Source organism: Lutjanus erythropterus, chromosome 7 (assembly GCF_056507025.1).
Source record: "Lutjanus erythropterus isolate fLutEry1 chromosome 7, fLutEry1.hap2, whole genome shotgun sequence".
NCBI lineage: Eukaryota > Metazoa > Chordata > Actinopteri > Lutjaniformes > Lutjanidae > Lutjanus > Lutjanus erythropterus.
In genome coordinates, this window is record NC_139323.1 from 30,866,595 (window position 1) to 30,881,894 (window position 15,300).

A 15,300-nucleotide genomic window follows, 5' to 3' on the forward strand; every position below is an offset into this window, starting at 1 on the left:
TTCTATCTCTAGTGTAGAGTTACAACAGACTGTATCTGATGTAGCCAGCTCTATGTGCGTGTGTGTGTGTGTGTGTGTGTGTGTGTGTGTGTGTGTGTGTGTGTGTGTGCGTGTGTGTGTGTGCATGTAGCCCCCAGCAGTTGGGTTACCTTTGTAGGTCAGGGTGTGGCAGGACAGATCACAGATTACTGTGAGCTCTTTGTCTGCTCTCTCTGTTTCTGGATACATTTCACACACAGCTGACGTACAGCAGGACAATTTGTCCAGGTCAGATTCAACCTTTGCAGGTGGCTATATAATGAGCAGCATCAAACTCGCGTTCTGTTTTTTTGGTTCATTTTTCATCACGTCAGTGCAGCACTTACCACTTCAGTTTGTATTGATGATTTTAACATTAATGTACATATAAAACCAGGAGATGAGCCCACAAACAAACAAATAAACCAAAAGCAAAATAATACAGAAAAAAGAAAAAAGTTTGCTGGGAAGCTCAGTCGTCCATAGAGCACCCGAGGGCACTTTATCATATTTTCTCTTCTGAGATTCTTCCAGTCAAGCATTCATCAGATTTTTTTCTTTGTCAGTCAGTGTGTGTTACAGTTACAGGATAAAACAGATAGGAGCTTACAGAAATGCACAAGGAGAACATTTCAATGAGGAATTAAAGGGAATTAGAAATATATTTTTATATTAGCTGGTGCGCTTTTTAAAAAATATCCTCTGGACCACGTTTGTCGTCGGTTGACTGATAAATGAAGGTGAAAGGAGTGGTTAGTAAACAAGTTTCAGCTCATGTTTTCTTATCTGCATCATTGTAGAGCGATGCAACAGCATGTCAGGCTGTAGACTTTACAAACTGAGCTCAGGTGATGCTGGAGTAAAATTAGTAAAATTAAAATATTTTGCATAGTTTTGTGTACAACTTTCCTAAATATTGATCTTTTGTGGCATTTCCAGCATACATATGTGTAGTCCACACTTTCCAGCATTGTAAATTGGTGTTTAAATATTTACTCTTGACCTTGGGTGTGATTTAAAAAAACACTGATCAAATTTTTACAGGAGAATTCCTTCTATATCAGTATTTTCCACATCACACCAAGCATCAACTGAAAATGTTGAAGTTAGTGCACTTTAATGGGTATTATGGCCCTTACTTTATACTATTGAAATGAGTTGAAAATGACAGTGCATCACCAGAACAGAGACAACCTTCTGTAGCTGTGTACTTTCTGTCAGGTTTGTGTTGTTCTTTATAGTCAGCTAGCATCAGCCTCACTTTGAGCTGTCTGCAGATCAAAGAACAACACGTGGTAATAATTCAATTTAACCTACTAATCACCTCACAACTACAAAGGAGGCTCTTAAATGTGAGTGACAGGTCAAAGAGATATTTAACACACAAATCTCACTGTGTCCACATTTATTTGATCTCTTTGTTTGATTTAACCATCAGATCACCATCAGTCTTTTCTTTTCTGATGGGAAACATGTTAAAATAACAAAACAAACTGAAAATATGTAAGCAATAAAGCCCAAAACAAACAAGCAATATCAGCAATATATGTAAGTAAAACTGTTCAACTCAAATACCATTAATGTTTAAAAGGGAGATGAAGAAGTTGCAACCACCACTCTTCATACACTGATAACAGATAATGTCAATTAACGACCATCAGTGTCCCTGATATCTTAATTCACTTTGCTCAAAACAAATCAACTCATTTGGACAAAAGAAGAACAAAATAATCAGAGCAGATACACCAAAATCTTCAAGCAGCAAACACACCAAAACAAATAATCACTGATCTATCTATCTAGCTATTCAATATTTTATGGTGTTTTTTAGTTTAGTTAAAGTCCCACATGTGTTTAACTCATCACTTCAGTTTTTATCACAGACTAACAGCCTCTGTTTTAACATAGTGGAATTTCACAAGGTATATCATTATTCACTTAAAAATACCAGTAACATCTCATGTCATCTTGTTCCCCTATGAATGCACATTGTGATGTGGTGAAGAAAGAAAATCCCATGCTTTCTAATTTAAATTTATATTCCCTGATTATGTTAAAACAGCCTGTAGTGGTTCCAGAAGTCCTGACTTTCCTCCCAGCTCACTGTTGTTGCTCTGAAACTCTTCACAGTTGAGTTTTCTATAAAAAGATAAAGGAGTGTATATCTCTGAGGAATGTAACCACCGGCCAGTCGGTCTTGACTTTCCATCGCTCATGCTGTCTGCTGACCTCTGACCCCTGACCTTATGTTGCACTAGCCTCTGATTGGTCAGTTTGTCTGTTCTGTTGACCTCTGTGGGCAGCTCAGTGGACCACCAGGAGAGGAGTGGAAAGGATCAGAGCACAGAGAGGGATGAGAGGGAGTGGAGAAGAAACTGACAGTGACAGACTGTTGACACATGCAACTTTTCCTTTCATCAACATAAATAAAGCTCTATTCGCACGGGACTTGTATTACCAGGAGCCCTGGGATGGGATTTAGACAGTACCCCCACTGCCCACCTCCTGTGTCTGTGTTTCATGTGGCTCATTCGCACAGGATAAGTGAAGTCTGTATTTTACTTGAATTTACTGTCCATTATGGGAGGGGGATCGCTTCTCTGTTTCTCTCTCGGGGGTTCCTTCTATTTTTTTCCCCTGTTAAACAGTTATTTTGGGGGAGTTATTCCTTAATTTCTAAGAGGGTTGACAGGAACCCATAGAGATTGTAAAACCCCATGTGGCAAATTGTGATTTGTGATACTGGCCCATACAAATAAAACTTGACTTGACAAGACTCTGCTTAAAGGTATAATAATTGTCCTAGTGAAAACAATTTATAGACTCATATTACATAATTCCCTTTTACTTTTTTTTACTTAATTCACTTATGATCCAAGTCTGTTTTGGTTGCTGTATCTGCACAGAACCTGCAGCCCTCTGCCTGTACTTATTAATTGTTTTCTCATTGTTTTGCTGTGCTCGAGATGACATTGATATTTGATATTGTGATATGTTTAAGAACAGATAGGACAAATCCTACTGACTCTACCTTAAACATCAATGTTACCTACCTTAAGCATCAATTTTAACATGTTTTTCAATCAAAATAAGAATAAAGAGTAAAAATTATCATTACTTCTAATATCGCAAATCACATCACAATTAGTTATTTCTTTTAAACTCATTCAGCCTTACTAGCATCAATGTCACTTCAAAGAACATATTAACTCATGCTGCATCACTGGTTAATTCTGCACTGAGCAGACATACAGGTTAACTTACAGGTTTATGTAGTTGTAAAATAGATCGTATAGGCTTCAACTCTTAAATTTAACTTTTGGAAACCTTCAGTTTCCTGTTATGTCATGTCCCTTTAGTAATGTGCATTTAGTGCTTTACGTTCAGTTCTTGTTTTTGCTTTACTTTTTGCCAACTGCCAAAATACCAAACTATATAGATTAGTTCAGTAGTAGTTCAGTAGTTTTTTAGTGTGGATGAGAGACACAGGTCAGTTTGTACTGAGTCTGTGGTTCTGTACCATGAAAACACAGTGACCTCTGTAGGCAGCCTGCAGACCCTGCACGCCGCCCCTGAACTCTCTCCGCTGCTCCCACTGTCTGCCTCTCACTCTCTCCCACACACACAAATATGGTGCAGTCCCCGGCTGAAGCCAGTTGTGGTCGTGCTGAGTATTGTGTGGTGAGGAGTGAACAGTAGCCAGAAAAAGACTGTGGCGAGTGCTGCCTGCTCCTGCCCTCCCTCCTCATGTTATTTTTTTGTCCTCTCGCTCTCTGACGCTCTCTCTCTATCTTCGCTGCTCCGTCTCTTTTCTCTGTCGCAGGTCAGTTTTGTGGTCATAGAAGCAGAAAAATTCTGTTGTCTGATTCTGTTTCAGCAGAAAAAGGCCAAGTTAGCAGCGGTCAGCTTGTGTAGTCTGGAATGCCTGGACCTCTCACTCTCAGACTTTGTTTCAGTCCCTTCAGTGCTGTAGTCAGGATTACTAAACGTTATCAGGGAACAAAAAGGTGGAGACGCCATCATTCACCTGACGACCTGGGTTCATCAGCTCCAGGGCTATTCGTTAGTCTGACCTTTGACCTCCCGGACTATAAAAGGGAATTTCCCTCAGTTGTCACACATTGAACTCCAGTAAAGGTTTTGTATGGGTGTTGTCTGGTATGTGGTGATTCTCATCGCTCCCACCTCAGACTGCAGGGCCAGGACAGGGTTACGAGGGGCAGGTGGTTGGTGCGGTGATGGTTTGGGGCCAATCAGAGGTCCAGCCAACCACTGACTCCAGCGAAGCAACACGTACGACTACAGCAAGTGGTCAGTGTCGAGCTGAATGTCTGATTTTAGTTTACGTTTGAGAGCCCAGAAACATCCCACATTCCTCCTCCTCGTCCTTCTCCTCCTCCTCGTTTAAGGATATATTTCAAAAACTCAAATGATTACAGTACAAGACAGTGTTTTTTGTAAATATAAACTCATTCTGGATTTGATGCCTGCAACATGTTTCAAAAAAGGTGTCACAAGAGCAACAGAAGACTGAGAAAGTTGTGGAATGATCAAAAACACATTTTTGGACAACAGTTTAAGAACATTTGTCTACACAAAACTGCAGGAATTTGGAGATTTCACCATCTACAGTCCATAATATCATTAAAAGATTCAGAGAATCCAGAGAAATCTCTGCACGTAAGGGGCAAGGCTGAAAACCAACACTGCATGTCTGTGACCTTTGACCCCTCTGGCAGCACTGCAAAACTGCATTAAAAAGCCACATCATTGTATAAAGGATACTACATGAGCTCAGAAACACTTTGGAAGACCGTTGTCAGTAAACACAGTCGCTGCACCTACAAATGCAAGTTATATAATGAAATTGTAACCTGCTAATGAATCTGATGAATAAATTTGATTACATCTTTTTTCCCCATAACTGTTGTGAAATACATTTACATTTTTTGTATCATTATTACATAACAATTTTTAAGTAAATATGCTGTAAAAAAAAGTAAAAAAAAATGTGATAATTTTTTGCAGTGCTCTTGGCAGCATCAGAGTCAGTTGTTCAGCCAACAACAGCTGACGTGTCCTCTGTCATGACGACAACTCGGTGCACATTTGTGTTGATTCACTGCGGGGGGACGCCAGGATATGTTGGATCAGGGATCTGTAGACCTGAAACGGGATCTGTTGATGTACACTGAGCCTCCTCGGCCCTGCAGAGTGAGATCTGCAGTAGTTCCTGAGGGTGATGGAGAGGCCTGAGTGCTCCACCATCGATGAATAATGACTATACATTGTTGTGAATGGAGGCTTCTGTTTGGTTACATAACTAAATCCACCTCATTATTTGGGGCCCACATTAAACTGAAAGGGCTTAGAGCTAAACATATTTAGTTTGGTAAGTAATGGACTGTGCTGATATTCCCGTGGGAACACCACTGTGGGCTTAAGGGATTTAAACTACCAACCTTGCTAACGTAGTCTGGGATTTGAGCTAATTACCTCTTTCACTGAGCCTCTGGTTATAAGCCTCCTGGAGAGAGACTCTGGGCTACATTAATACACTCAAGGACCAATATTCAAGGCAGAGATAGAGAGCAATGGAAATAATGGGTGAAATGTTCTGTCAGGAACACAATGAGGACCTAATGCATCTATTCAAAACAACAAAATAATAATAAACTTTATTTGTATAGCACCCTTTATATTAGAAATGCAGCCCAAAGGAATTCTCACCCACCCACCCCTTAAGCTTCTCCCCCAGCTGCTGAAAAAACATGGTAGAAATAAAAGGTTGACAGACAGATGACGTATGGGAGAAAAAGGAAATAAATTAAAAAAAAAATACCACCAATGGGATGCAAAAGTAAGCAATATAGTGAAAGGAAGCATGTATGAAAATGGAAAGAAAAGGAAATTAAACAAATAGCTAAAAGAAAATAAAGGTTATCTCAAGGCTGGCAATATAAACAATATAAACACTATCAAGTTATGTGAGAGAGGAGAACTCATCCCTGGTTGTTTCTGGCAACCTCCAACCAGCAACAGATCATCATCAACAGTGCTGTTTTTTTAAACTCCTTTTATATTTTCTTTCGAATCCAGGATCACACATTAAAACATACAAACAAACATACACAAGTAAACAAATTAAGTAAATGTGGCATTAAAATAATAAAAATAGTAAATAATAACAGCAAGGCACATAATAAGACATAATAAAGCAGCGTACATAGGGCTTAACAAATATTGCAGAAAAAGTTTGAATGAACCTGAATTTTTTTTTGTGTGTATTTTGATCTTTGAAAAGAGAAATCTGCAAAAATATTTACTGTAAAAAAATCATAAAATGACCATGATATGTCATCAGAGATTAAGGACACATGCCAGGTTTCCAAGCCATGGTGTCCCCCTCTGAAATTTCTGTTTTGCACCGTAACCTGTGTTATTGTTTTCCCGTTTCATGTTAATTAGAGTTCAAATTAATGCAGAATGTTTCCCGAATGAGTAAGTGTCTGTTTATGAGTCAGAAGAAATCATTAATAATCTTTCAGAAGGAAGTAGATGTTTATAACGGTTAAATTGAGCAAAATGTTAATGGAGTTTAGCAGGAAGTGAGAGCCACTTAATCCATTTTACAGTCAGTATTTACAGAGCAGTGGGGAAAACATCTCTCTTCAACTATAGATTGTATATTAAATAGGATATCAACTTATTTAAAATTCCATTTATGGCTCCAGCTTGCTATTTGGACTGTAGTACTCATTTTTGAACACATTGTTCCTTTTGACAAAAGCATCTAAGAAAAGCCAATTAAACTGCAGTTACAGAGAGCTGAGGAAGTGCACAGATAGAAACAGGAAGAAACTCCTGTGTGATGTGTTTTAATGAATAAATAAAAAAAATTGAAAAAGAAAGGGAAAAATAGAAAAAAATGCTGCTGCTGTTTGCATGTGTGCTCTAACCTCTTTGTGAATTTGTCAGTGGACTCAGAAGGGTAGGCGTGTGGCTGCGATGTGTGTTACGGTGGGGGAGGAGAGACCGTGGGAGGGAGGCAGGGACGGGAGGCCAAGTCAGGCAGGCAGTGAGTGAACATGTTTACCGCCGACTGAGAGACAGACAGGCAGAGAACGGGACAGAGAAGGAGACAGATTTAGAGCACTTCAGTGTGAGGTTTGGTTTCATGACTTTCTTCTTTCAGAGGACAGTTAACTCTGTACGCCACCTTCACACTGCAGCTGTGTCCTCATCTGGCTAACATGACACACCTCCACTGAACTGCATCATCTCCTGTAAGAGCTGAGCAGTGTTCGAATCTCAGCACCATCAGAGACACACCTGGACTTACACACAACTGTCTCAGCAGTTTATTTGTAACAGGAATTGAATTATAGGGAGGAACCGACGACCAGCACCCAGAGGTTTGAGCCCAGTAGCAAGATGTGTTCCCTAAACAGGACCTTGTCTTTATCTGTGTTCCCCAGGGAGCCTGCTGCCAGCCTGGATGCCACGGTGGACTATGTTAAGGTAGGAACAACATGTTTTTTGGGTTTTTTTTGTACAGAATATAGATAAAGTTGCTACAGCTGCAAACTGCAAATGAATCCTGGATCCATGATGGTTTTATATCCTGCCAGCGCAGACTTATGGATTTATTCCTTTCATCGGAAATATGGGAGTTGTTGTTGATATCTTGCTTGTAGGACTCTGATTTATGCTGCACAGAAATTGACTGTTTTTTTTCATCACTCTGCAGACAAATACAAACATTGACAGTATCTGTAGAACTGTTTGTCCTGCACAAAGATAAATGACACAAACATACAAGCAACGTGTTTCTGCAGGTTCCTGAAAGGTTTACATATTTTAATACACGCTTCACCTCTGGCCTATAATGCTGTTTATCCATCTAGACTTTTTTGGTGCAAGTTGCAGAGTAATCAGGTCATGATTTCTTAAAAGAGACGCTGGTTTGGAATTTTGCAAACATATTTTGCTTAATTTAACCGTTATAAACTTCTACTCCTTCTGAAAGTTTATTAATGATTCTTACGAGTCATAAACAGAAACTAAGTCATTCAGCGAACATTAATATGAACTGATTAATGTGACACAGGCAGACAGTTACACAAGTTACAGGCCAAAATTTCCATGGTTGCAGTGTTGAATATTTCAACTTAGCATGTTTCATTAATGTCTGATGTCATTTTATGGTTTATTTTAGTAAATATATTACAGGCTTCTCTTCTAAAATATCTCAAATATGATTTTTGCAAGTCCTAAAAATTGATTTATGATGATAACGTTACTGTTAAAAAGTTGGATTTATTATCAGTCTTGCTTGTCATGTATTTTTAAATAAAAGTTGTAGGCCATTGATCACACTATACCAACTGCAAAATGGACATTGGGTCTGAAATTATATTCAGCTGTTTTTCAGCAGCTACAGTCTAAACATAGAAGGAGAGGAAATTAATTCAATTGCCCCCGGGGTACAAGGGTAATACACCTCTAAATCATAAATAAGTCACAAAGCTTTGGCAGTCACATTGTTGTAAATCATATTCACATAAACACCAGCTGAGTCCCTGCTTCCCTCAGTCAAGAGAGGCGATGACAGAGAGGTGATCATTCAGTTATCACAGGATCATCTCGCTGATATACGAGCAGCTTTACTGTCGATGTTTCTTACGTCCTTATTGTTCTCACTCTGCACAGCTTCTGCTCAGTTCTGAGGGAAATTCATTCAATCTAAAACACAAACACCAAAAAACTAAGGCCTGTCAAAGGTTTTCTGCATAACACTGAGTATCACACACTGTCAAAGTACCAAAAGTTGGCACTAAGTGTTTGGTCTTATTCTTAATCTTGTTAACGTGTTCTTCAATCAGATATTACCAGATTTAAATCACTTATTTCACACTGCCTTGGCACATTCTTGTGCTTTTTTGTGTTAAAACAACAGTATTGAACAAGGTCTAATGTGAGAAAATCTGGTGTACTCTAAAAAAAATTGCTCCTATCAAGAACAGACGTCCAATCAGACTTAACATTAGCTAACATAGCAGCATTTTGCTACTATCATGTGTAGTTTTCTAGCAGATGAAAATGTAAACAGCCAAAACATCCAGTGGGAAATATACTCAATAGATCACGTAAAATATCTAAAATAGAAATAGCATATTTAAAAAAAACAAAGTGAAATACTAGTCGACATGTGCGAGTAGTATGATTCAGCAGAAAGGAGGAAGTAGCTGAAAAGCTAATCACACTAGTGCTGTTTCATATCGGTCGGTATCAATAATCATTGATCACATAGGTCATGACTAACAACATGTTGCGTGCTCCAAAGGGAGAAAGTGGCAAAGGCGATAAAATAAGTTTGCTGTATTATCACTGATGGACAAAATCAAATATGATGATATATTTGACCAAATATGATGATATCGATATTACAACAGTATTGTAAATATGACTGTTGGTGCTTCCATGGAATATTAACTTGAGGGTTGAAAGTTTTGTGCATTTTCCTTAACAGGTAGTTGAAAATTGTAACAATCAATTAATCTTTAATAATTAATAAGATACATAACGATAATGCAGAGGAGAACTGTGAAATTACCCCCTAAATTTAATCAGATATCACATATAACTGTTGTTTCAACAGTGAAGCAGTCCTAACCACACAGATTATCTGAAATACAGGGCTGCAACTAATGATTGTTTGCATTGTAAATTAATCTGATAATTATTTTCTCAATTAATTGATTAGTTGATTGGTTGATCAATGTTTCCTAAACCCTAAGATGATGTCCCCTCAAGGGGAGAGTCAGAGTGGACGAAAGAAACCAGAAAACATTCACATTTAAGAAGCTGAAATCAGAGAATTTTGACTTTTTTTCCTGAAAAAAAAAAAAAATACTCAAACTGATTAATCAATCAACAGAAGAGTTGGTGATTAATTTAGTAATCGATTAATTGTTGCAGCTCTGCTGAAATAATGCTTTCACATTTCTTTTTTTCTCTCTTAAACTCTTCATCTCCTCTTTCTTTTCCCTCTGTCTGCCCTCTCCTCCATCTATTAGCTCATATGTTTGGATGCTGACACCTCAGTCTGAAAAGCAAACTCAGTTCTTCCCACGAGAGCAGGTCACACATGTGGAAGCTAACCACACACACACACACAAACAGAGCATTTCTGTGGTCAAATTAGTGTTGTGTCTAAGTGTCAACAGACAGTGTGTGTGCTGACCAAATGGAGCTAACTGCAGCCCAGGTATTATATAATATGTGTGAAAGTGTAGCTGTCAGCTCTGGCTCTCCAGGTGTGTTTGCATTTCCACTGTGGATGAAAACACACACATATGTCCATGCACACACACATGCACAGACAGTACAGATGCTCTGTGTCATATCCGGTGCAAAGGTCAAAAGTACATTAACAGTGCGGTGACCCTTGCATTGTTCAGTGCGAACAGACTGTCGATTATTTACAGTACAAATGTGAAAGATGGAGGGAAGGAAGTGTCTAAGTGTCTGTGGAGAACAATCATACAAGATATCCCTCTCTTGTCTGACTTTTTCTCTCTTTGTGAATAGTCTCATTTCCAGAGCTGTTTGATGTCTGAATTCTGCTTGTGGTTGCTGGTTTCCTTCGCTGAAAGGAACTAAAAATAATCTTAAGTCTAGGCCACATCAAAGTCACAATGAAGCGTCTCTTTGAGGTGATAGAAGATGGGTTAAAGGGGATTATTTGAAGTGGGTTTGAATGAGGTATTTGTCAATAATCAGTGTATTATCTATAGTAGAGGCGAGAGGGGTTGTGGACTGGGTCAGCAACGAAAGGTATTGTCGCCACTTAACTTAACCAACTTCATTTTTTTAAGCGGGCTTTCTTTTTAGTGTGTGCTATCTTAAGAATATTTTCAGTGCTTTACTTTGTTGTCAGACAGCCTTGTCTGACAGAAATCCACCAATATATGAGCCACATAAGAAAAAGCTGCCAGATTGCTGGGTAAAATTGTGAAAATATTCTAAATATAGACTACTGTAAGTGATATTGATTTTTTTTATTTCTCAGGTGGAATTTTTTTTTTATTAGTGGCTAAAATCAGTTTTGTTGCTGAGCCCGTCCACAGGACTTCATTACATAGCTTCTGTGTTAATACGCCTCTCTGCTTCTCCAAACTGGGGGCGTACTACTGGTACTGGTATTGGTAATACTTTGATTATCAATAATTACCTTATACAAACCCATATCAAATTGTCTGAACTATCCCTTTAAATAGAAAAGCTGCCCAATAAATACTGAAATTACAAGAAAGGACATAGTTAAAGTTAAACTTCAATTATTGAGTTTTAGAAACACAGAAGAAAAAAAAAGGTTAGTTTGTGAAGTTTATTTACAGAAGATCATCTCAACAAAACATTAGTACACAGGCTTAAAATCAAGTCAATCAATTTTTTTACATTGAAAATGAACACAACATCTTCTGGTTCAAAAGGTGGCAGTATAATGCACCATATTCTCTAAAACTGAAAGAAAGAAAGACAGAAGTAGAAAGAGTCTTTTCCCCTGTTGATCCTCTGCAGTTCAGGATGAACATAGCTCCTTTGAGTCTGGCTTCTCTTTGCTCTTTCTCTTTCATTCCCACTCTGTCTTTGACTTGAAAACATCAAGTTGCTCTACCCTCATGAGAGAACTTTAAGGAACAATAATGTTCTGTGTGTGCAGTGTGTGTGTGTGTGTGTGTGTGTGTGTGTGTGTGTGTGTGTGTGTGTGTGGTCTCAGGTTGCATTATCTTTCATCTCTCAGAGTGGATGGCACTTAACAGTACACGCACAGTTTAGTGATCAAAACATCGATTCAGGTGTTTATTTATTTAATTAATCCATGAATTAATTCATTCTTCTCTAAAAGGATGTTGTCTAGGCATTTCATCCAAAAGTAAACACAAACAAACTCAAGCAAATTTTGTGTTCTCAGTGTGTTCTGAAAGATGTTTGTGACTGCCATATAGATCCTAATCAACATAAACGTTTGCACTGACAAATCTAAACTTGTAAACCTTGTAAAAATAAATAAATAAATAAAAATGTCATTATATATTGCAGGAAAACAAACCCATGAGGTCGTTTTGACCCACCGGTGCATCTAAGAGGTCTAAAAGATTTAATTTTGCAGATGTGTTGTACTGAATAAACATGTCTCATGGACATCAGACAAGAAAGCAAAGAAGAATTCTTTCCCCCCTCTTTGATATTCAACAATTTTGATATGTTATGAATTAGAAATACTAGAACAGTTGAAACAGCTTCTGTTGTAATTTGTGTGGTTTCATATAACACCTGTACTAATATACAGTTTGTCTTCAAGAGTGACAGGAGTGCTTGATGGTAAAGATGCACTCTGGTGCACTCTAGTTGTCAAACTGAGGTACTACAACATGAGACCATAAGTATAGACGGACCAATCAGACAGTTAGGTGTCCAAACAGCAGTGTGACATTCATCAGGATCATGATACCAAGTCTGTCAACCAGTCAACATGACTTCAAATAGCAACCAGGCAAACAGCCAACCAGCTGGTCACCCTGCACGCATTCTGTTCAGCTCAACTAATCAACCCGAGGGTGCGTCAGTCTGCTGATCAATAAGCTGGACAGCCAGTCAGTCATTCAGTTTGTCAGCCTATAAGCAGAGCAGACAGCTGGCCAGCTGGTGTAAATGAACAATGATAATCTCATTGAGTCTTCACTCATCCTGGTGGCAACTTAAAGAGAGAGTTTGTATTATTTACAGTGGGATTCTATGAGGTACTTACAAAAGGTCCACCTAAAAAAGTAATTTTTTTTCAAGCATACACTATACTACAATATTTTCACTGCATTACTTTATCATCAGAGAGCCGTTTCTGACAGGAGATGACTGTTAGACTAGCCAACTGTCACTCGCTCTAAATTAACCAAACTCCATTGGCAAAATCAGTCATTTTACCCAGCAGAACACAGGAGTCGCAGGTCTACAGTCGCTTCAGTGTTTTAGTTTGCTTTAGTTATTGTTTGACTTCAATGTTTTTAAAAGATAGTTTGCAATCACCAAAGTCACAAAATAACACAGACAAACTAACAGATTGAAGCAGCAGTAGATCAACAACTCAACTGGTCTGTGAGGTAAAATTAGTGATTTTGGCTATGGAGTTTGGTTGGTTTGGAGTGAGTGATATTTGGCTTTAGTAACAGTGGTTTCTCCTCAAAACAGGCTGTCTGATGGCAAAGTAATGTGTGAAAATACTCTACTGTAGCATACAGTTAAATGGATAATGATTTTTCCTTTTTACATGGACTTTTGAAAGTGGCTAAAATGTCTTTTCTTTTGTTGTTGACCCTGTTCACAGCAATTTATTGCTTGGCTTCAATGTTGGTGACCCTCTCTGCTTGCTTCTCCTGCCAACTGGCATTTACTGTAGCTAAACACTGAGAGTCGATAGGTACCTCATACAACCCCACTTCTGAACTGTCCCTTTAAATGAATCAGATTTACTGAAAAAGTGTTTGTAATTTCAAATCAAAGCCCTGCACTGCTACATTCAGCATACATTTTTTTTAAAATTCCAACTTTTAGAGAATATTTTATGAATCCACAGAGTAACACCATCACTTTTTTATGTTACCCCTTTTAGGACAGAGGACAGGGTCACTCACCGTAATGATGAGCAGTGTTTAGATCTGGGTCAAACTCTATAGATCAGGAGTCACAGAGTAAACCAGGTTAGTCACATGTCTGGTTATCTACTATGTTAAACACAGCGTGGTGAGTGTTCACATGCTTTAAATACAACACCCACAGTGCAGGATCAGTTTTTATATATATATGTTTATGTTGAGATTTAGGATGCAGGGATCCAGTTGAATATCCATGATGTAGGAGAAATGATCAAAACTCATCAAAACCTGAACAAATGTGTGTTCTCTCAATATGTTTTATGTTTTTTTATTTAAGTTATTTATTTATTTAAAACCTGTTCAAACTAAATGTTCATTTTTATAGATTAAAGGTATAATCTGCAGCGTTTTCCTATAAACACCTAAATGTATCAATCATCATCAGAGGTGTGTGGTGGAGTCTGTATCTACAGAGACCTCTTCTTATTTTACTGCTCAGGACACTTTACAAACCCAGAACGTCCAGAATGAAACTCAACAACTATATTTTCTTTTCTTGGATCCCTCTCAAAGAAAGGTTCCACCCAGAACCCACTATGAGACTTTCTATCCAGAATCTTTCACCCTCTAACCTACTGAGAACCTTTTTATATTCCAAGGCTTTGATCAAGAACGTGCCTGGAGAATTTTACTGAGAACATTTTATATTCCAAGGGTTTTACCTAGAACCCACTTCAGGGGTTCTACTGAGAACTTTCCAGAACACAATCAGGGGTTTCAATTGAGAACCTTTTTATATTCCAAGGGTTTTATCTAGAACCCATCAAGCATATTCCAAGGGTTTTTTATCAAGAACACAATCAAGGGTTCTACTGAAAACCTTTTTACATTCCATGGATTTTATTTAGAACCCAGCAGGGGGGTTCTACAGAGAACCTTTTTTATATTCTAAGGGTTTTATTTGGAACCAACTGAATAGGTTCTATCGAGAACCCTTTTATATACTTGTCCTACTTCTTATATCCTTTCAACAACGCTTGAAAAACTTTTTCTACCGAAAAAGTTTCTTTGGATTAAAAGGGTTCTACATGGAACCCTTAGACAAGAACTCTTAACAAACCCTTCCTTCAAAAAGGGTTCTTTGGGGGGAAATGGTTCTGGGTAGAACCTTAGCCCTTCAGGTAGAACCCTTAATTCTGATAGTGTATCTGTATGTGACTGTTAGGCTGAAAACACTGAACTTGTGGATCTGGTTTCTCTTTTGATCCTCATGAAACGTTCCGCCACCTTTGGCGGAACATGTTGTTATTGACACTGTGAGTTCTCACACAGTGCAGGCGTCACGTTGCACAGATCAATATGACTGTGACCAGAAGCTCAGTCCATTACTGATTGATGACCCATCACAAGCACAAACAGACACATCCAGACTCACTGTGGGTGTGAACAGCAGTGTCACTGATATTTATTTTTCTGGCATTAGACCATGATGAAAGTTCCCTCACTGCTACAGAAGAACACTGAGACTGTGGCTGATATCATACCACTGATTTACTATAAAACTTTCTTACTGTCAACAAAACTTACAGCCAGTTTCAGGAAATTACTATAGGTTATATATTTA

The 15,300-nt window shown here is 38.3% G+C and overlaps 1 protein-coding gene across 1 annotated transcript in view; it reads left to right on the forward strand.

The window, feature by feature from the left end:
- Positions 1 to 15,300, forward strand: part of bcar3 (BCAR3 adaptor protein, NSP family member) — an 89,495-nt gene that overhangs the window by 41,938 nt on the left and 32,257 nt on the right. Inside the window, exon 5 of the mRNA XM_084723535.1 lies at positions 7,497 to 7,539. Within this exon, the coding sequence (XP_084579661.1) occupies positions 7,497 to 7,539 (43 nt within the window). The remainder of the gene's footprint in view (positions 1 to 7,496; positions 7,540 to 15,300) is intronic.